The sequence below is a fragment of the Glandiceps talaboti genome, chromosome 17 (genome assembly GCF_964340395.1).
Source record: "Glandiceps talaboti chromosome 17, keGlaTala1.1, whole genome shotgun sequence".
Taxonomy (NCBI): Eukaryota; Metazoa; Hemichordata; class Enteropneusta; family Spengelidae; genus Glandiceps; species Glandiceps talaboti.
In genome coordinates this window covers 1,140,001-1,162,766 of record NC_135565.1, presented here as the reverse complement: position 1 = coordinate 1,162,766, position 22,766 = coordinate 1,140,001, and the positions used below count along the sequence as shown (strand labels likewise).

General features: G+C 33.8%; 1 protein-coding gene across 1 annotated transcript in view; it reads right to left on the bottom strand.

Moving 5' to 3' along the window:
* Window positions 1–4,783: 4,783 nt before the first annotated feature.
* Window positions 4,784–22,766, bottom strand: part of LOC144448604 (uncharacterized) — a 19,686-nt gene continuing 1,703 nt past the window's right edge. The window contains exons 2-6 of the mRNA XM_078138880.1: window positions 20,842–20,966; window positions 15,823–16,037; window positions 13,081–13,785; window positions 11,177–11,294; window positions 4,784–5,578 (exon numbers count right to left, since the gene is read on the bottom strand). Coding sequence (XP_077995006.1) covers window positions 5,418–5,578; window positions 11,177–11,294; window positions 13,081–13,785; window positions 15,823–16,037; window positions 20,842–20,966 — 1,324 coding nt within the window. The 3' untranslated portion in view covers window positions 4,784–5,417. The remainder of the gene's footprint in view (window positions 5,579–11,176; window positions 11,295–13,080; window positions 13,786–15,822; window positions 16,038–20,841; window positions 20,967–22,766) is intronic.

Sequence of the window (22,766 nt, the reverse complement as noted above, 5' to 3'; positions counted from 1 at the left end):
AGTATTTGATTTCAAACACTTAGGGGTTTGGCTGGATTCAAAATTGAAATGTTCAACATATTTCCAAAATTTCTGCTAAAATTTCTCATATTTCCAAAATTGATGGTATAGTATATTGATAGATACATATCTATACAGTTGATGGTATAGTTTATTGATAGATACATATCTATACAGTTGATGGTATAGTATATTGATAGATACATATCTATACAGTTGATGGTATAGTATATTGATAGATACATATCTATACAGTTGATGGTATAGTATATTGATAGATACATATCTATACAGTTGATGGTATAGTATATTGATAGATACATATCTATACAGTTGATGGTATAGTATATTGATAGATACATATCTATACAGTTGATGGTATAGTATATTGATAGATACATATCTATACAGTTGATGGTATAGTATATTGATAGATACATATCTATACAGTTGTTGATGGTATAGTATATCGATAGATACATATCTATACAGTTGATGGTATAGTATATTGATAGATACATATCAATACAGTTGATGGTATAGTTTATTGATAGATACATATCTATACAGTTGATGGTATAGTATATTGATAGATACATATCTATACAGTTGATGGTATAGTTTATTGATAGATACATATCTATACAGTTGATGGTATAGTTTATTGATAGATACATATCTATACAGTTGATGGTATAGTTTATTGATAGATACATATCTATACAGTTGATGGTATAGTTTATTGATAGATACATATCTATACAGTTGATGGTATAGTTTAGTGATAGATACATATCTATACAGTTGATGGTATAGTATATTGATAGATACATATCTATACAGTTGATGGTATAGTATATTGATAGATACATATCTATACAGTTGATGGTATAGTATATTAATAGATACATATCTATACAGTTGATGGTATAGTTTATTGATAGATACATATCTATACAGTTGATGGTATAGTATATTGATAGATACATACCTATACAGTTGATGGTATAGTTTATTGATAGATACATATCTATACAGTTGATGGTATAGTATATTGATAGATACATATCTATACAGTTGATGGTATAGTATATTGATAGATACATATCTATACAGTTGATGGTATAGTATATTGATAGATACATATCTATACAGTTGATGGTATAGTTTATTGATAGATACATATCTATACAGTTGATGGTATAGTTTATTGATAGATACATACCTATACAGTTGATGGTATAGTTTATTGATAGATACATATCTATACAGTTGATGGTATAGTATATTGATAGATACATATCTATACAGTTGATGGTATAGTTTATTGATAGATACATATCTATACAGTTGATGGTATAGTTTATTGATAGATACATATCTATACAGTTGATGGTATAGTATATTGATAGATACATATCTATACAGTTGATGGTATAGTTTATTAATAGATACATATCTATACAGTTGATGGTATAGTTTATTGATAGATACATATCTATACAGTTGATGGTATAGTTTATTGATAGATACATATCTATACAGTTGATGGTATAGTATATTGATAGATACATATCTATACAGTTGATGGTATAGTTTATTAATAGATACATATCTATACAGTTGATGGTATAGTTTATTGATAGATACATATCTATACAGTTGATGGTATAGTATATTGATAGATACATATCTATACAGTTGATGGTATAGTATATTGATAGATACATATCTATACAGTTGATGGTATAGTATATTGATAGATACATATCTATACAGTTGATGGTATAGTATATTGATAGATACATATCTATACAGTTGATGGTATAGTTTATTGATAGATACATATCTATACAGTTGATGGTATAGTTTATTGATAGATACATAGCTATACAGTTGTTGATGGTATAGTATATCGATAGATACATATCTATACAGTTGATGGTATAGTATATTGATAGATACATATCTATACAGTTGATGGTATAGTATATTGATAGATACATATCTATACAGTTGATGGTATAGTTTATTGATAGATACATATCTATACAGTTGATGGTATAGTATATTGATAGATACATATCGATACAGTTGATGGTATAGTATATTGATAGATACATATCTATACAGCTGATGGTATAGTTTATTGATAGATACACATCTATACAGTTGATGGTATAGTATATTGATAGATACATATCTATACAGTTGATGGTATAGTATATTGATAGATACATACCTATACAGTTGATGGTATAGTATATTGATAGATACATATCTATACAGTTGATGGTATAGTATATTGATAGATACATATCTATACAGTTGATGGTATAGTTTATTGATAGATACATATCTATACAGTTGATGGTATAGTATATTGATAGATACATATCTATACAGTTGATGGTATAGTATATTGATAGATACATATCTATACAGTTGATGGTATAGTATATTGATAGATACATATCTATACAGTTGATGGTATAGTATATTGATAGATACATATTTATACAGTTGATGGTATAGTATATTGATAGATACATATCTATACAGTTGATGGTATAGTATATTGATAGATACATATCTATACAGTTGTTGATGGTATAGTATATTGATAGATAGATATCTATACAGTTGATGGTATAGTATATTAATAGATACATATCTATACAGTTGATGGTATAGCATATTGATAGATACATACCTATACAGTTGATGGTATAGTATATTGATAGATACATATCTATACAGTTGATGGTATAGTATATTGATAGATACATATCTATACAGTTGATGATATAGTATATCGATAGATACATACCTATACAGTTGATGGTATAGTTTATTGATAGATACATATCTATACAGTTGATGGTATAGTATATTGATAGATACATATCTATACAGTTGATGGTATAGTATATTGATAGATACATATCTATACAGTTGATGGTATAGTTTATTGATAGATACATATCTATACAGTTGATGGTATAGTATATTGATAGATACATATCTATACAGTTGATGGTATAGTATATTGATAGATACATAGCTATACAGCTGATGGTATAGTTTATTGATAGATACATAGCTATACAGTTGATGGTATAGTTTATTGATAGATACATATCTATACAGTTGATGGTATAGTATATTGATAGATACATATCTATACAGTTGATGGTATAGTATATTGATAGATACATATCTATACAGTTGATGGTATAGTTTATTGATAGATACATAGCTATACAGTTGATGGTATAGTTTATTGATAGATACATATCTATACAGTTGATGGTATAGTATATTGATAGATACATATCTATATGGTTGATAAAACAGCACTGTGTACAATTTACCTTTCTACTATTATAAAGTGACATATTTAGCCATTTCTATAATGTAATTTACCAAATATTTAAAGGGTTTGCAAGACCAAATAAATCCATACTTCATGTTGCATTATTAGTATTTCTGTTCTCAGACAAGTGATAAAATTTGGAGTTAATTTACAAGATTTAATCATATCTCACAATTTCTGAATAGTATGTACACATCTATAGTACTAGGATAATTGCCCCCACAGGACAACTGCCCCCACAAGACAACTGCTCCCCCCCCCACCCCTAGACAACTGCCCCCATATAAAGCACTCAGTTTATTGAAATAGACAATATGGCTCCATAAATTCAATACTTTGTTTGCTGTCTTTAACTTTCCCTAAAACCTACCAGGTAGACAGGGAAAAAACAAACACAGAAAAACAGCGCCAATGACTTTGTAGCACAACTGTAGTTTTTAAAAATGTTTATCCATATGCTGATCCATGCTAGGTGTTTATTTGCTGAATGATAATATCCAGTTGCCAATCCAGCCCTGTTGTTATCTTTGCAATGTATGTGATCATTTGGCTGTTGCTATGAATGTGGTCATTTGGCTGTTGCTATGGGCGTGGTCATTTGGCTGTTGCTATGGGTGTGGTCATGTAGCTAGACATATTTGCATATATTTTTTGAATGTTTTCACTTGTCTATGAATCCCTGTTATTTTTGCGATACAGTATTATTTGATTGCTAGGGATATTTGTATACATTTTTTGAATGGTTATTCTCTTGCCTACCAGATGATGTTATTTTAGCAAAATACACTTGCATTTGGTTGTTGCTAAGGGTATGGTCGTGGTTGCTAGGGCCAATTGTGTCAAAATATTTTGAACAAAATCTGCAGGATAACACTCACCAAATTTCAGTCTCACTGACTAAGTGATTTTCTAGATATATGTTTTGACCAAAATTCACATTTTTACATCTAATTTGCATATCACTGATGAGTTCATTATATGCGAGTAATATTCTTGATATATACACCCATAGATCCATCCCCATTAAATTTCAGCCCAATCTGCTCAGTAGTTTTAGGATGAATGATTTTAGACCTAATTTGTATATTACTGATGGGATCATCATGTCGTCAACATTTGTTAATCTAAATAGCCCCGAGAATGTACCCACAAAATTTCAAACTAATCTACACTAGTTTTTGAGTTTAAGTTTTTTAACCAAAAATCACACTTCTTGACCCAAATCACACACCGGTGGTAAGATCACTTTCATTGAACAATTTCGCAACTAGACACCCAAAGGTAATATACCCATCAAATATCATGGCAATCGGTCCAGTGGTTGTTGACTTTAAGTTGTTTACACACACACACACACACACACACACACACACACACACAGACACACACACTTTTCCATGCCTATAGCACTACTGAACCTAGTTCAGTTGTGCTAAAAATGGGAGTGTTGTTTGGAAAACTCTGTGATGTAAGTTTATATAAAACACTTGCCAACATTGGTGTACCTCCACAAGATGCAAACAATAGGATATAGACTGTTCAGTGTGATACATAGACCACTGATTATCATAAACTAGTCGTGGTTTATTTGATAATAATGATTTCATTCTTGCAAAGGACCTTCTTACATGTGATACCGTCACATGTAGTAGAGAATCTGAAACAATGAAGTCATCATCACCCTTGCCACTAATTATAAGCACAAGAAATATGCACATACATCTAAGGATACACTTTTGCATGCATATGACAGAGTGAGGTTGACATTCATCTAGATGGCAGTTGTCCAGACAATCTTCTTGTCATAACTTTGTGTTTTGTGCGGGAACAGTTGTCCTGATACCATAAATACTAGTATTACTATGTTATGTAACCTGATGAAATGAGTGAAAGCTAGATACAATTCATAGAAACCTCTTGAGTTAAGAAAGGTTGAAACGATAGTTTGAGATTAAAATTGTTAAGTCCATATTGTTTGAGATTAGAGTTATTAAGACCATCCAGTTTCCAGTTTTCATGTCTTTCTTTTGATGACAGGTGACTAGGTTGTTCCACTTTGTGAGTCTGATGTAGCTAACTTTTCACTAAGTATTTGGTCTATCTGTTCAAGCTGTTCCTCATAATGAGTTTGTTTTCTGTACAACAGTTGTAGGAGTTCATCATCTTCAAAGTCACTGTTTTCTGATGATGACAACGTCTGACCTGAGAATAGAGAACAAGTTTATATCGAAGTCAATATACTAAGTAAGTCATGTCGTTATAATTATATACTTAAGTGGCCTCAATATATATATGACAAAGCCCCTTAGCTTGTACATGCTAAGCAAAGAAATATACCTGGAAATACAAGTCTTCATAGGAGATATAGACTCTCAAATACTTTACTTCTGTGACACTGACCAAGTTTTAACCCCCATTCACAATGTAGTTTCGATCAAGATGTTTTTGACCAAAGTTGCATATCACTGATGGGATCACGTTGTAAATACAGCTTCATCTACACATGCCCACATACATCCCAATTAAATTCCTGCCAAACCTGCTCAGTAGTTTTGGAATGATAGATTTTTGACCAAAAAGACACATTTTAGGGAGCCATCATTATTTATGAAGGGGGGGGGGGGTGTCACTCAAAAAATGCTAAGCTAGAAGGGTGGTAAAGGGGGGGGGGGGGTAGGGCTAATCAATTTTTTTGCTAACACTGAAGTATAGAAACTACCAATATATACACAATTATGCATTGCCAAGTTTACAACTAACATATTCATTAACGCAGTGTTTTTTCTGTTAGAACTTTTAAGTGCATATTGCATATACATAGCCCTATGGAAATCAATACACATTTGACATATACATTTAGTTTCAGAAGCCAGTACAGTGGACCATAACAATCGGTAACACAAATTGATCCAACGGATACTAGTACATTGAGTTCTGTTACACGAAACAAATCATTAATTGATAAAGTAGTAAGGAATAACCTGGTTAAAGAAATAAACAGCTGAAGCCATACAAGAGGGCAAAGTCTGACCAAATAGGATCAATTCATCTAGAATATCGCAGTGTAGATTATATGTCAATCAGTGAAAACATACCAGAATGATATGGTGACTTGGTGAGCTGAAAATCTCTGACAGGTTTTATTGCACAGATATTTATAACTGGTAAATACTGATTATAAATATTAAATACATGTTGAAAACAAAGAATAAGGTAATATGTAGCTAACTTTTCATTGCACAGATATTAGTATATGGCGATCTGTAAATGATGATACTTTGAGGAATTTTCTCAGAGTCAGTATTCTGAATTAAAATTTCAATTGTTATCATTTTGACATGTTAAAATAATACCAGATAACACTCTTTCAGTTTTAGTCTTTGAATTTCAAAAATCTCCAGGGGATGTGTAGATATGAAGCCTTATTCACAACAGGATGATCCCATCAGCAGTATGCAAATTAGGTCTAAAAATCTAAATTTTCGTCAAAAACTTACTTCTCTTCATTTACATGTACCTACTCATCCCTGTTGTTATCTTCGTAATGTGCAGCTAGCAGTGTTTGACTTTTGGTTCTTTACAAACAAACACACACACACACACACATGCACAGACACACTTTGTCATGCCAATAGCACTTCATAACCTTATCAGTTCAGTTGTGCTAAAACTTCAAGGAATAAATAAATGGAATGACCTCACCAAAAGTAACCTTTCAAAGGATAAAAATCTTATTTCAAAATGAAATCTGCTAAGCAGATGGGAACACATGTATATAGCCATGCAAGTGAGGATCCCCCCCCCCCCCCCCCCCCCCGGCAATATTTGATATCTCGCTAGGCAGGGATAAGTACTAAATGTAAGAATATGGGTAAGTTTGTATGAAATGCAAATGGCTTGAGTTTGATATTTGACCCTGAAGGTCAAGGTCAAATGACAATGTCGTAAAAGAAAGCTTGCGCCTGATAATATGGGGATAGACACTTGCATGAGTTTTGTTGTAAATATTGATTTTTTAAAACTACAAGTATGGCTGCCGTTCTGTCAAATTTGTAAATGTCACAAAACAAAGAAAAGTGCCAATAAACAACTGTATTTTGCTGTTGCTATGGGGTATGGTCTTCTTGCTAGGCATATCTGCTTACATTTTTGGAATCTTTACTCTTGTGCCTACCCATGCATGTTATCATCTTTGAAATATACACCATCATTTGACTGTTGTTATGGGCATGGTCTTGTTCCTAGGCATATATATATATACATTGCTTCATTCACTTACCTACCTGTCCCTGTTGTTATCTTTGTTGCTAAGGGCGTGGTCATGGTTGCTATAACCAGTTTTGTCATAAAATCTCCAGAAACATCCCTAAGTTTCAGCCCCATTCATCATATAGTTTTCAAGATATAAGTTATTGACCAAAATTGAGACTTTTAGACCAACTTTACATAGTGCTGATAGGATGATCATATTGTGAATACACCTTTGCATAGTGCTGATAGGATGATCATATTGTGAATACACCTTTGCATAGTGCTGATAGGATGATCATATTGTGAATACACCTTTGCATAGTGCTGATAGGATGATCATATTGTGAATACACCTTTGCATAGTGCTGATAGGATGATCATATTGTGAATACACCTTTGCATAGTGTTGATAGGATGATCATATTGTGAATACACCTTTGCATAGTGCTGATAGGATGATCATATTGTGAATACACCTTTATGTACACATCCCTATAGACATCCCCATTACATTTCATCCCAACCTACTCAGTAGTTTTTGAAATACAGATTTTTGACCAAAAGGACACATTTTTAGATCTAATTTGCATATCGCGGATGGAATCAACACGTCATGAACAAATCTTAATCTGCACACACCCAAGAACATTCCCACTAAATCTCAGGCCAATCTGCTGAGTAGTTTTGGAGTTTAAGCGTTTGTTTTACCGAGAATCACATATTTTGACCCAAATCTTTCATGTGATCACTCCCTAAGTAATGTCCCAACGAAATACTAAGGTAATCGGTGCATCAGTTTTTGACTTTAAGTCGATTACACACACACACACACACACACACACACACACACACACTCACACACACACACACACACTCACACACACACACACACACACACACACACACACACGTTATTGTTAACTAAGGAATGTTTATATAATGGGCAGGCTCATTTTATCTTAGCTGCATTTCTCTCTGCTTTAACAACCGTGAGGTGTACAATCTCCCTAAAATACAATCTAAACATTGTATGCCTTAGTGTGGCATAATGGGAAATAAACAATGTTAGAAGCTTCACACATCTTGAAACTGTGGACGACACAATGTTTAAGCCAGCTGGGTGGCCAAAAACATGAGGTTTTGCATAATGCATACTTGGTAAAAATGACTTTCCTGTGTCCTGTCAGCATAACATTAATAAACAGATTTAAATGAATAAAAAAATAAATAAACAAATGGGTGAATAAATAAATAAATAAGTCAATGAATAAATGAATAAATAAATAAATAAATAAATAAATAAATAAATAAATAACATAAATGAATGCATGAATAAGTAAATGAATAAATAAATGAATGAATAAATAAATGAATGAATTCATTAATTAATCAATCAATGAAGTAAATCAATAAATAAACATGAATAAATAAATGAAAGAATAAATAAATAAATAAACAAACAAATGAATGAATAAATGAATGATTAATTGAATAATTAACAAATAAATGAATAAATAAATAAATTAATCAATCAATAAATGAATACAAAATGAATAAATAATAAATGAATAAGTAAATTAAATGAATAAATAAATAAATAATGAATAAATAATTAAATAACTAAATGAATAAATAAATAAATGAATAAATAACTAAATGAATGAATGAATAAATACATAAATAAATAAATAAATAAATAATAAATAACTAAACGAATAAATAAATAAATAAATGAATAAATAAATAACTAAACTAATAAATACATAAAGAAATGAATGAATGAATGAATGAATGGATGGATAAATGAATAAATAAATGGATAAATAAATAAATAAATGGATAAATAAATAAATAAATAAATAAATAAATAAACAAACAAACGAATAAATGAATAAATAAATAAATAAACAAGCCATCATAGATAATATAGTCCCCGTTGTTTGGGAGCTGTTGATCCCTGTTTGGACTGTAACACTTTTTGTCTGTGATAGGTGCAATCACAAATTGACATGCATATGTACCTATCTCAAGACTGCATTCTTCAATTTCAATATAATTTAGTACATATGTTAAACATAACAAAGTGCATATGTCCCTTAATATTTGTTGATGTACCTTACATTGTTAATGAATAATTTGTATAAATAATTACTTTTGGTAATTAGGCTATATCTTAAGAACACATACTTCAATTTCAATGTTATTTAGTACATACATGTACATTAACCATGCGAAAGCACATATGTCCTATATAGTTTGTTTGATTTCACTTAAAGATTAAGTGAAGTCAAAAGTTGTGAACGTTTCTCTTGCTCACTGGTACTACTTTCCGGCATTTCAAAACTGAAACAAATTCCTGAAAGTTTTAGTTAATTTTCATTTTAGTTTTAGCTAATTTTCATTTTGCAAGTCAAACTCCCACCATCTTTATTTTAACAAAGAACAAGTGGCATATTTTATTGTGCAACTATTTTTCTCTCCCATGATCACTGTAATTCAAAAGTGTAGTTCACAGCGTAAGATTAATTTCAAGGAGTAAATCATATCAGGCAAAGATAAGCTCAATGTTATATCAGTTGTTATCAGTTTTATTGACCTACTATCAGTGACATTGCAAAGAGCTTTAGAGATACAAACAATGTTTATTATATCCACTTGCTGGCTCACCAAGTCGGGTTTGTAGCACTTGAACGGCTAACAGGGGAAAACCGTCATGGAATTTAGTACATACGTGAACCATAACAAATTTGTTGATACAACTTTTACCTTTAATAAGTATTTTGAATAATTAACGATATTACACATTTGTGCAAAAAAGCCTGTTAGCATAGTTTTTTTTAGAGCAACTTGCATAATTAGTGATTTATGATAATTAGGCTTTATCTTAAGAATGTAGAAAATTTCATCTATATCATCCATAACAATGCGCACATGAGGTTTCTTGATGTAGCTTCTACTTTTAATGAGTAATTTGCATTATTAACAATCTTCAGCAATTGAGCTAGATCTGTGGAATACATACTTCAAATTCCATATAATTTATCAAATACATCAACCATGAGAAAACACCCATATCTTCTTGGTATAGTTTTTTTTTAATTTTAATGGATACAAGTTTCATTTAACTTGATACATGTAGTTGCTTGTGTAGTTTTTAATTGTGATGTGTAATTTCCATAATTAAGTAATCATTTCCATAATTGGGCAATATCTTTAGAATGCAAACTTAAAATTTCAGATAATCTAGTACATGTATTTATGGCTAAAGCCATGTGTGCGCCATTTAAAGCTTGATGATGTAAATTATAAGCTAACTGGTTAATTTGCATAATGAATGAATTTTTGATAATTAGACAATATGTTAACTATGTAAGCTTCAAACTTCATACAGTTTCGTATAATTAATTTTCTAATTAAGTGGCACGTACATCATGTATAATAGCTATAGTTCAGAGGTTTGCATTCCAACAATGTGTGTAGGCCTAAAAATCTATGGTTTTGCCGTTACGGGAAGCATTCAATTTAAATCTAGGATTACAATATGCTTACCTTCAACCTGTCTTTGTGGTATAGATAGAGATCGCATTGTGGGTACACTTTCCATGCTGGAATAAGGTGATGAATGTTCTGATTTCTGGGGACTTGAAAACAGTCTACTGCCAACAACCTTATAGGAAATGTCAGAAATGCACTAATGTAACAATCAAATGAATTGTGGCATTGGTTCATTCACGTACAAAAATATTAAATTGCATGTTCAATGATAAATTGTGAGGTAATTTTACAGTTGTCAAGTACTACGATTTACTTTACTTTTATCTATACAAATGTAATCAAGAGTGCACCAATCAACAAACAAGATTACACCAGTCCTCTACTTTGTTAATCACATGACTGTATTCTAGCCTATCACAATTCATCTACCAAGACATAGCAGTACTAATGGGTGATAAATGTTGATACTTGGCCAATAGCAGTACTAATGGGTGATAAATGTTGATACTTGGCCAATAGCAGTACTAATGGGTGATAAATGTTGATACCTGGCCAATACCAGTACTAATGGGTGATAAATGTTGATACTTGGCCAATAGCAGTACTAATGGGTGATAAATATTGATACTTGGCCAAAAGCAGTAAAAATGGGTGATAAATGTTAATACCTGGCCAATAGCAGTACTAATGGGTGATAAATGTTGATACTTGGCCAATAGCAGTACTAATGGGTGATAAATGTTAATACCTGGCCAATAGCAGTACTAATGGGTAACAAATGTTGATACTTGGCCAATAGCAGTACTATTGGGTGATAAATGTTAATACCTGGCCAATAGCAGTACTAATGGGTGATAAATGTTAATACCTGGCCAATAGCAGTACTAATGGGTGATAAATGTTGATACTTGGCCAATAGCAGTACTAATGGGTGATAAAGGTTGATTCTTGGCCAATAGCAGTACTAATGGGTGATAAATGTTAATACCTGGCCAATAGCAGTACTAATGGGTGATAAATTAAATGTTGATACTTGGCCAATAGCAGTACTAATGGGTGATAAATGTTAATACTTGGCCAATAGCAGTACTAATGGGTGATGAATGTTAATACCTGGCCAATAGCAGTACTAATGGGTGATAAATGTTGATACTTGGCCAATAGCAGTACTAATGGGTGATAAAGGTTGATTCTTGGCCAACAGCAGTACTAATGGGTGATAAATGTTAATACCTGGCCAATAGCAGTACTAATGGGTGATAAATTAAATGTTGATACTTGGCCAAAAGCAGTACTAATGGGTGATAAATGTTAATACTTGGCCAACAGCAGTACTAATGGGTGATAAATGTTGATACTTGGCCAATAGCAGTACTAATGGGTGATAAAGGTTGATACCTGGCCAATAGCAGTACTAATGGGTGATAAATGTTAATACCTGGCCAATAGCAGTACTAATGGGTGATAAATGTTGATACTTGGCCAATAGCAGTACTAATGGGTGATAAATGTTACTACTTGGCCAATAGCAGTACTAATGGGTAATAAATGTTGATACTTGGCCAATAGCAGTACTAATGGGTGATAAATGTTAATACCTGGCCAATAGCAGTACTAATGGGTGATAAATGTTGATGCTTGGCCAATAGCAGTACTAATGGGTGATAAATGTTAATACCTGGCCAATAGCAGTACTAATGGGTGATAAATGTTGATGCTTGGCCAATAGCGGTACTAATGGGTGATAAATGTTAATACCTGGCCAATAGCAGTACTAATGGGTGATAAATGTTAATACTTGGCCAATAGCAGTACTAATGGGTGATAAATGTTAATACCTGGCTAATAGCAGTACTAATGGGTGATAAATGTTGATACTTGGCCAAAAGCAGTACTAATGGGTGATAAATGTTGATTCTTGGCCAATAGCAGTACTAATGGGTGATAAATGTTAATACCTGGCCAATAGCAGTACTAATGGGTGATCCTGGCACCGCTTTTGGTGTGCTTGTTTGAGTAATATTTCTACTTGTTGGAAGTCTCTTCTTCAGCATACCATCACCACTTTTCTTGTCAAAATCTAGTTGTTGACATACTTTGCTAGGACTATCCTCACTTCCAAGAAATTTACCAAACTCTTCATTTGATGTACTAACTACTTGTTTATCATTTAAAACATTACTAGATCCTCTTTCTTTATTTTCTGCATGTGACTTCCTAGGTGACTCTTGAACTTTGACCTGATGAGGACATGGTAATAGGTCACATATTAGGTGAAGATGAGGAGTAACAACATTTTCATCCTCAGATTCATCTTGTTGTACATATGGGCTTGCAATCTGGAGCTGTGAAGTGGCGGATGGTTTCTCTGGTGTGAGATGGAGTCTGGTTGGCAATTCATATCTCATATCTCTGACAGGACTATGACATTTATCTTGCATACTAGACACAGCTTTGTTGTCCTCCTTTGGTGAAGTCTGGGTTGCTATACTTTGTGGAATAGGATCACTGCCTTTATGCTCTTTCCTAGATTCCATTGACCTGCCACTTGTCATAATGGGTTGTCTACTAGTTAACTGTATATGTGATATCTCTCTCTGTCCAGCCATGCGTTGTCTGAATTCCCAAAGTTTTGAATCTATATCATCACTGACTGAATTATCCTGTTGACAATGAAAAACAATAGATTATCCATCATGATATCATCAGTCTTCTCTCTAGGTTGCTATGGAAACAGTAAAATAAGCAAAATAAAGTATACCAAAGCCGATGACGACTATCCATATAAATTTATAGATTCTAATTTTATATCCAGTTATCTAATTTTATGATAACCATCTATCTAATTTTATGATAACCATCTATCTAATTTTATGATAACCATCTATCTAATTTTATGATAACCATCCATCTAATTTTATGATAACCATCCATCTAATTTTATGATAACCATCTATCTAATTTTATAACCATCTATCTTATTTTATGATAGCCGTCTATTTAATTTTATGATAACCATCTATCTAATTTTATGATAACCATCTATCTAATTTTATAACCATCTATCTAATTTTATGATAACCATCTATCTAGTTTTATGATAATCATCTATCTAATTTTATGATACCCATCTAATTTTATGGTAACCATCTATCTAATAAATTTTATAACCATCTATCTAATTTTACGATAACCATCTATCTAATTTTATAACCATCTATCTAATTTTATGATAACCATCTATCTAGTTTTATGATAACCATCTAATTTTATGATAACCATCTATCTAATTTTATGATAACCATCTATCTAATTTTATAACCATCTATCTAATTTTATGATAACCATCTATCTAGTTCTATGATAACCATCTAATTTTATGATAACCATCTATCTAATTTTATAACCATCTATCTAATTTCATGATAACCATCTAATTTTATAACCATCTATCTAATTTTATGATAACCATCTATCTAGTTTTATGATAACCATCTATCTAATTTTATGATAACCATCTATCTAATTTTATGATAACCATCTATCTAATTTTATGATAACCATCTATCTTATTTTATGATAACCATCTATCTAATTTTATGATAACCATCTATCTAATTTTATAACCATCTATCTTATTTTATGATAGCCATCTATCTAATTTTATGATAACCATCTATCTAATTTTATGATAACCATCTATCTAATTTTATAACCATCTATCTTGTTGCTAGGTACATTTACATAAATTCATTTGTCTTCCAATCCCCATTGTTATGTGATTATTTGGCTGTTGCTATGGGCGTGGTCTTCTTGCTAGGCACATTTACATACGTTTTTTGAATGTTTATTCATTTGTCTTCCAATCCCCATTGTTATCTTTGCAATATATGTGATCATTTGGCTGTTGCTCTGGGCGTGGTCTTCTTGCTAGGAAAATTTACATACATGTTTTGAATGTTTATTCAATTGTCTATTAATCCGTTATCTTTGTGCAATACACAACCGTTTGGCTGTTACTATGGGCGTGGTCATGGTTGCTAGGGATATTTGTATACATTTTTTAAATGTTTACTCACCTACCAGAAGATGTTATTTAACCAAAATATACTGCCATTTGGTTGTTGCTAAGGGTGTGGTCATGGTTGCTAGGGCCAATTTTGTCAACATATTTTGAAGAAAATCTGCAGAATAACACTTTCAGAAACATCTCACCAAGTTTCAGACTCATTGACCAAGTACTTTTTGAGATATAAGTTTTTTTTACCAAAAGTCACATTTTTTTTACCCAAATCCCAAACCGGTGGTAAGATCATTTTGATTTGAAAAATTTCCTAACTAGACACCCAAGGTAATGGACTCATCAAATATCATGGCAATCGGTTCAGCGGTTTTTGACACACACACACACACACACACACACACACACACACACACACACACACACACACACACACACACACACACACACACACACACACACACACACACACACACACACACACACACACACACACACGCCAGGCGATGCCTATAGCACTACTGAACCTCCAGTTCAGTTGTGCTAAAAATCACCATGGAAACCACAATTTGAAAAAATAGAGTCAATTTAACATAAGACATGCAACACATAGTGTATTTATCTCATCTTTACTGTGAAGTACAAAAATGTATTATGTAGGAAAAATGAGCCGACGAACCTGTACCGGTACCCTTGGTTTATATGGACTGAGTCTGACTGGTGGAGATGTACTTCTGACACCATGTAAAGGTCCTGGTGTATCCACATCTTGTCTTGCTACATCTAATTTACATCTAAGTCTCCACTGATACAGTATGTCATCTTCACAAGCCAGTTTACTTTCTGGTTTGCATAACTTATTTCCACCAATAGGTCTTATAATGTTTTCTTTGTCTATATCAAGGAATGGTTAAGAATAAAATGAATGACTGATCATGTGTGTGTCTGTCTGTGTAGGTGTGTGGGTAGGTGTGTGTATGTGTAGGTATGTGTGTATGTGTAGGTATGTATATGTGTATTATATGAGTAGGTGTGTGTATGTGTAGGTATGTAGGTACATTTGTATTTGTGTATGTATGTGTAGGTATGTGTGTGTAGGTATGTGTGTATGTGTAGGTGTGTGTGTACATGTATGTGTAGGTATGTAGGTATGTGTGTATATGTGTGTGTACATGTATGTGTAGGTTTGTAGGCATGTGTGTAGGTGAGTATATGTGTGTATATGTTTATGTGGGGGTGTGTAGGTGTCTGTGTAGGTGTGTATATGTGACACCAGATGTTATGATAAAAATAGTGAACCAAAATGGACCAAGAATTGACCCCTGGGGGACACCAGATGTTATGATAAAAATAGTGAACCAAAATGGACCAAGAATTGACCCCTGGGGGACACCAGATGTTATGATAAAAATAGTGAACCAAAATGGACCAAGAATTGACCCCTGGGGGACACCAGATGTTATGATAAAAATAGTGAACCAAAATGGACCAAGAATTGACCCCTGGGGGACACCAGATGTTATGATAAAAATAGTGAACCAAAATGGACCAAGAATTGACCCCTGGGGGACACCAGATGTTATGATAAAAATAGTGAACCAAAATGGACCAAGAATTGACCCCTGGCATGTAACAAAGAATTCAAAATCGGAACAGTTGCGGGGCAAAGTGCTAGATCTAGCACTTCGCCACTTTTTGACAAAGTGCTAGATCTAGCACATTAGCGAAAACTGACGAAGTGCTAGATCTAGCACTTTGTCAAAAAGTGGTGAAGTGCTAGATCTAGCACTTCAACAAAGAGTGGCAAAGTGTGGCAAAGTGCTAGGTCATCGGTAAATACCGGCAATGGACATGTTACTACTCCCAGTGTAAAATGTTACTTCCCGTGTTTAACGACCTTAGAGTTTGATTTTCCGTATGTTTTGCCAATGCACAAACAAGTTTCTACTTCGTAATTTTAGTAACGTTCAGTTTTGTACTTTTTCGATGTTCTATGCGGCGAAAACTACAGCACGTGGTCGTTTCCCTTCCACGTTTCGTACTCCTTACAACGGCTTGACACCACTACCAACAACCGCAGGCCGCCATTTTGGACAGCTGTCACGTCAAATAACGCAGTCGAAACTACGAACATTTTAATTTTGTTCGGCGTGCGTCACAGACTTCAACTATAGCACGTAGTCGTTTCGGTACCACGTTTCGTACTCTGTACTTGACAACGGCTTGACACCACTACCAACAACCGTACACTGTTCATGTCAAATAACGAACTCTCACACACTCGAAACTTCGAAGATTTCAGGAAGTAGAAACATTTAGTTCGGCGTGCGTCACAGACTTCATACTGCAGATTTAATGGCAGTGACATTTGTAACATTGCATGACAAAGAAATAATATAAAGGAAAACTGAATTTCTTGGGGTGTGTGTGTGTGGGGGGGGGGTTAGTGTGTGTCTGAGATGCGAGAGCGAAGATTTTTCTTGATCGTTGAACACGAAAATAAAGTCTGGGTGTAAGTTTATACCACGTTCACTATATTTCTATTGAATAGATTCACTTCTTTCAGTATTATCAGATCGTTAATAGATGACAAAAAATATTGCTATCGAAAACATAAGTGCGACAACATATTCGTGTGAACAATTTTAATTTCAGCCTTTCATTGCTGTTAATATTTTGATAGAAATCTATAGATAACCCGTTACTACTGTTTTGTAAATTCCATGCCAACTTCTTGACTGAAAACAACGACAATAAATAATCCATGACTTCGCCAGATCTCAAGTAAATCATCACGACATTACTGTTTATCGGAATTTTTTTGCATTCCTAGACAATCACCAACTTCAATATCGTCCCTTATGTAATTCCTGTTCGCTCAGAAATTATATCCAATGTGTAATAATAATAGCCATCGGTTATAGTTTGGTTTGGTCCAGAGGAAGTGACTTCATAATGCTACAATTAGCGTAGTGTGACGCCGAGGATCGTGGAGCAGTAATTTTTAAACGTCACTTCGCGAACTGGATTGCATTATATCATTAACAAAAGTAAGAAATACAGATGACGACCGTTCGAGAAATAGCGATAGGAAATGGTTTATACGAGAAAGATTGTGGGAGCTCATAGGTAGGGTTGTGATAAGTGGGAACGACTATAGTATGTCTTAAAAGCACATCGCAAGTTAACATGGAATGCATCCCGAAAATAAAGTGCATATTGTCAAACTTATCTTTTTAGAATCCAGCATGGCAGCCAAATCCAGGGTCCGGGGAAAGAAAGGGGTGTCGGTTTGTTTAAAAACAAACACAATGACCCCCATATTGATTTTGTCATTTCAGAGAGATCAACAAAATAAAACTATCCGTTCAAACAGTTTGGAGAAATTTTAAAGATTTTATAGAATAAATGTGTCCCCAGAGGCGCGCTCTACCTCGTGTAAATCACCAGAGTTATGACATGATTTTGCACAATATTGTTGTTCTACTACTTCATAGATTAGAATGAAAATAAGCACACAGGTGATTATACTGAAAGATGGATACTGGATAAAGATTTCAGTGATTTTCAAATTTATTTCAAGACGTTATGATTGACGCTCTAAAATAGACACGGTACAAGAAATACTGAGTGGCTAGTCCTTGTTTTCAGAGTAGATTGCAGATTCTGAAGTACAGTCCCACCCACAGGCACTCCCGAGATGTATGTATGATATCAGAATGTTTCTATCAGAATACAATACAATGTCGATAATATCGATGATATTGACGTGTTTTAGCCAATTGTATATGAAAGGGGTAAAATAATAACACTTGTTTCTGTGATCGTGCAAGTCCATCCACCGCGAGGTATTGACAAGGCATGTTTGTAACAGAACACACAACCCCCGGGATCACAACCTTACGTACGGCAACGTGAACTTTCAACCGGCTGTTTTACTCGGCAAACATTGAACAAACTTCAGATAAATCGTGTCGTTGTTACAATCGGGCAAAGATAAGTTTTGGAGTCGATCATGCGCCACACGACCACGTACACGGACTACTGACATGACGCATGTATGTGACGTTTATCGATGCGAACGACCACGTTATATCAAGCCGTTGGAGGCACTTCGATGTTTACAGTCCCGCACTTCGTTGCTTTCTGGCGAAGTGCTAGATCTAGCACTTCGGCGAAAACTGACGAAGTGCTAGATCTAGCACTTTGTCAAAAAGTGGCGAAGTGCTAGATCTAGCACTTTGCCCCGCAACTGTTCAATTTTGGACCATTTAGCTACCTCCCCCTGGGGGACACCAGATGTTATGATAAAAATAGTGAACCAAAATGGACCAAGAATTGACCCCTGGGGGACACCAGATGTTATGATAAAAATAGTGAACCAAAATGGACCAAGAATTGACCCCTGGGGGACACCAGATGTTATGATAAAAATAGTGAACCAAAATGGACCAAGAATTGACCCCTGGGGGGACACCAGATGTTACGGGATTGACCCCTGGGGAAGGATTGTCCATCCACGATAACGTTGCTGCCTGCCAGTTTTTAACTCTATCAAATGCCTTACTGAAATCGGTATAAACAGCATCGACTTGACCACGATTGTTAATGACACTGACAAGGAAATCAATGTATTCAACTAGGTTAGTTTGGATAGAACGGTTTCCATAAACCCGTGTTGACTAACAGAAAAAACAAGTTTTTTTCAAATATTCTGTAGACAATAGTTGAACTGGTCTGTAATTCACCACATTATGATAGACAATAGTTAAACTGGTCTGTAGTTCACATTATGATAGACAATAGTTAAACTGGTCTGTAGTTCACATTATGATAGACAATAGTTAAACTGGTCTGTAATTCACCACATTATGATAAACAATAGTTAAACTGGTCTGTAGTTCACATTATGATAAACAATAGTTAAACTGGTCTGTAATTCACCACATTATGGTAGACAATAGTTAAACTGGTCTGTAATTCACCACATTATGATAGACAATAGTTAAACTGGTCTGTAGTTCACCACATTATGATAGACAATAGTTAAACTGGTCTGTAGTTCACCACATTATGGTAGACAATAGTTAAACTGGTCTGTAGTTCACCACATTACGATAGACAATAGTTAAACTGGTCTGTAGTTCACCACATTATGATAGACAATAGTTAAACTGGTCTGTAGTTCATCATATTACGTTTGTCTCCTGATTTACAGGTAGGAACTACATCAGCTTTCTTGAAGGTTGATGGAAAAATTCCTTCAGAAAGAGATCTATTATAAATTATCGATAGGGGGGACACATAATTCCACAATGTTTAGTGGTGCTGCAATATCAATCTTAGTTAAAGATGCGTGGATGGATGGACAGTTGGCTGGATGGACAGACAGACAGACAGACAGACAGACAGACAGACAGACAGACAGACAGACAGACAGACAGACAGACAGACAGACAGGCAGACAGTGAAACAAACATGAAAGTAAGTAGGAAGAGAGGGAGAAAAACAGATAGACAGAATGGCTGGGTACATGTATATCATTATGTAAAATCATAAAAACAACTGTCTTCTTGTATATGTATATTGTTTGTGATAAGTAAGACCAGTAAAGGTGACACAACATTCATAAAATCATTGTAGAGAAAACATTACCTTGTATAGAATATTCATAAAATCATTGTAGAGAAAACATTACCTTGTATAGAATGTTTAAATAAAGTCAGTCTAGGCTGGTATACAGACTCCTCATCTTGGTAGCTACTAAATGATGGTGATGATTCAAGTCCATCTGAACTCACTCTGGGTTCACTAAGGAATTCACTGCAAAAAAGTAACACATCAATTATTTGATTCAAGTCCATCTGAACTCACTCTGGGTTCACTTAGGGATTTACTGCAATAAAGTAACACATCAATTATTTGATTCAAGTCCATCTGAACTCACTCTGGGTTCACTTAGGGATTCACTGTAATAAAGTAACACATCAATTATTTGATTCAAGTCCATCTGAACTCACTCTGGGTTCACTAAGGGATTCACTGCAAAAAAGTAACACATCAATCATTTGATTCAAGTCCATCTGAACTCACTCTGGGTTCACTTAGGGATTTACTGCAATAAAGTAACACATCAATCATTTGATTCAAGTCCATCTGAACTCACTCTGAGTTCACTGCAATAAAGTAACACATCAATCATTTGATTCAAGTCCATCTGAACTCACTCTGGGTTCACTAAGGGATTCACTGCAAAAAAGTAACACATCAATCATTTGATTCAAGTCCATCTGAACTCACTCTGGGTTCACTAAGGGATTCACTGCAAAAAAGTAACACATCAATCATTTGATTCAAGTCCATCTGAACTCACTCTGGGTTCACTAAGGGATTTACTGCAATAAAGTAACACATCAATTATTTGATTCAAGTCCATACTAGTAACAGCTTGGTTCATGATATCAATCTTAGAAAGGTGTGTGTCTATACCAAACAACATGGTTTAAAGTTACCCTTGGTTCATGATATCAATCTTAGAAAGGTGTGTGTCTATACCAAACAACATGGTTTAAAGTTACCCTTGGTTCATGATATCAATCTTAGAAAGGTGTGTGTCTATACCAAACAACATGGTTTAAATTTACCCTTGGTTCATGATATCAATCTTAGAAAGGTGTGTGTCTATACCAAACAACATGGTTTAAAGTTACCCTTGGTTCATTTCCTTACAACTGTTCATGATGTAGTACATCATGTTTTATCATTAATACTGATTGTGTATTTGGCAGAAGACTAGTATGGTTGATACACTGTGTGTTTGGTTGTTACATTGTGTTTGGTTGTTACACTGTGTGTTTGGTTGTTACACTATGTTTGGTTGTTACACTGTGTGTTTGGTTGTTACATTGTGTTTGGTTGTTACACTGTGTGTTTGGTTGTTACACTATGTTTGGTTGTTACACTATGTTTGGTTGTTACACTGTGTTTGGTTGATACACTGTGTGTTTGGTTGTTACATTGTGTTTGGTTGTTACACTGTGTTGTTACACTGTGTGTTTGGTTGTTACATTGTGTTTGGTTGTTACACTGTGTTGTTACACTGTGTGTTTGTTTGTTACATTGTGTTTGGTTGTTACACTGTGTTGTTACACTGTGTGTTTGGTTGTTACATTGTGTTTGGTTGTTACACTGTGTTGTTACACTGTGTGTTTGGTTGTTACATTGTGTTTGGTTGTTACACTGTGTTGTTACACTGTGTGTTTGGTTGTTACATTGTGTTTGGTTGTTACACTGTGTGTTTGGTTGTTACACTATGTTTGGTTGTTACACTGTGTATTTGGTTGTTACACTGTGTTTGGTTGTTACACTGCGTGTTTGGTTGTTACATTGTGTGTTTGGTTGTTACACTGTGTTCTTACACTGTGTGTTTGGTTGTTACACTATGTTGTTACACTGTGTGTTTGGTTGTTACACTATGTTTGGTTGTTACATTGCGTGTTTGGTTGTTACACTGTTGTTACATTGTGTGTTTGGTTGTTACACTATGTTTGGTTGTTACACTGTGTGTTTGGTTGTTACAGTTACACTATGTTTGGTTGTTACACTGTGTTTGGTTGTTACACT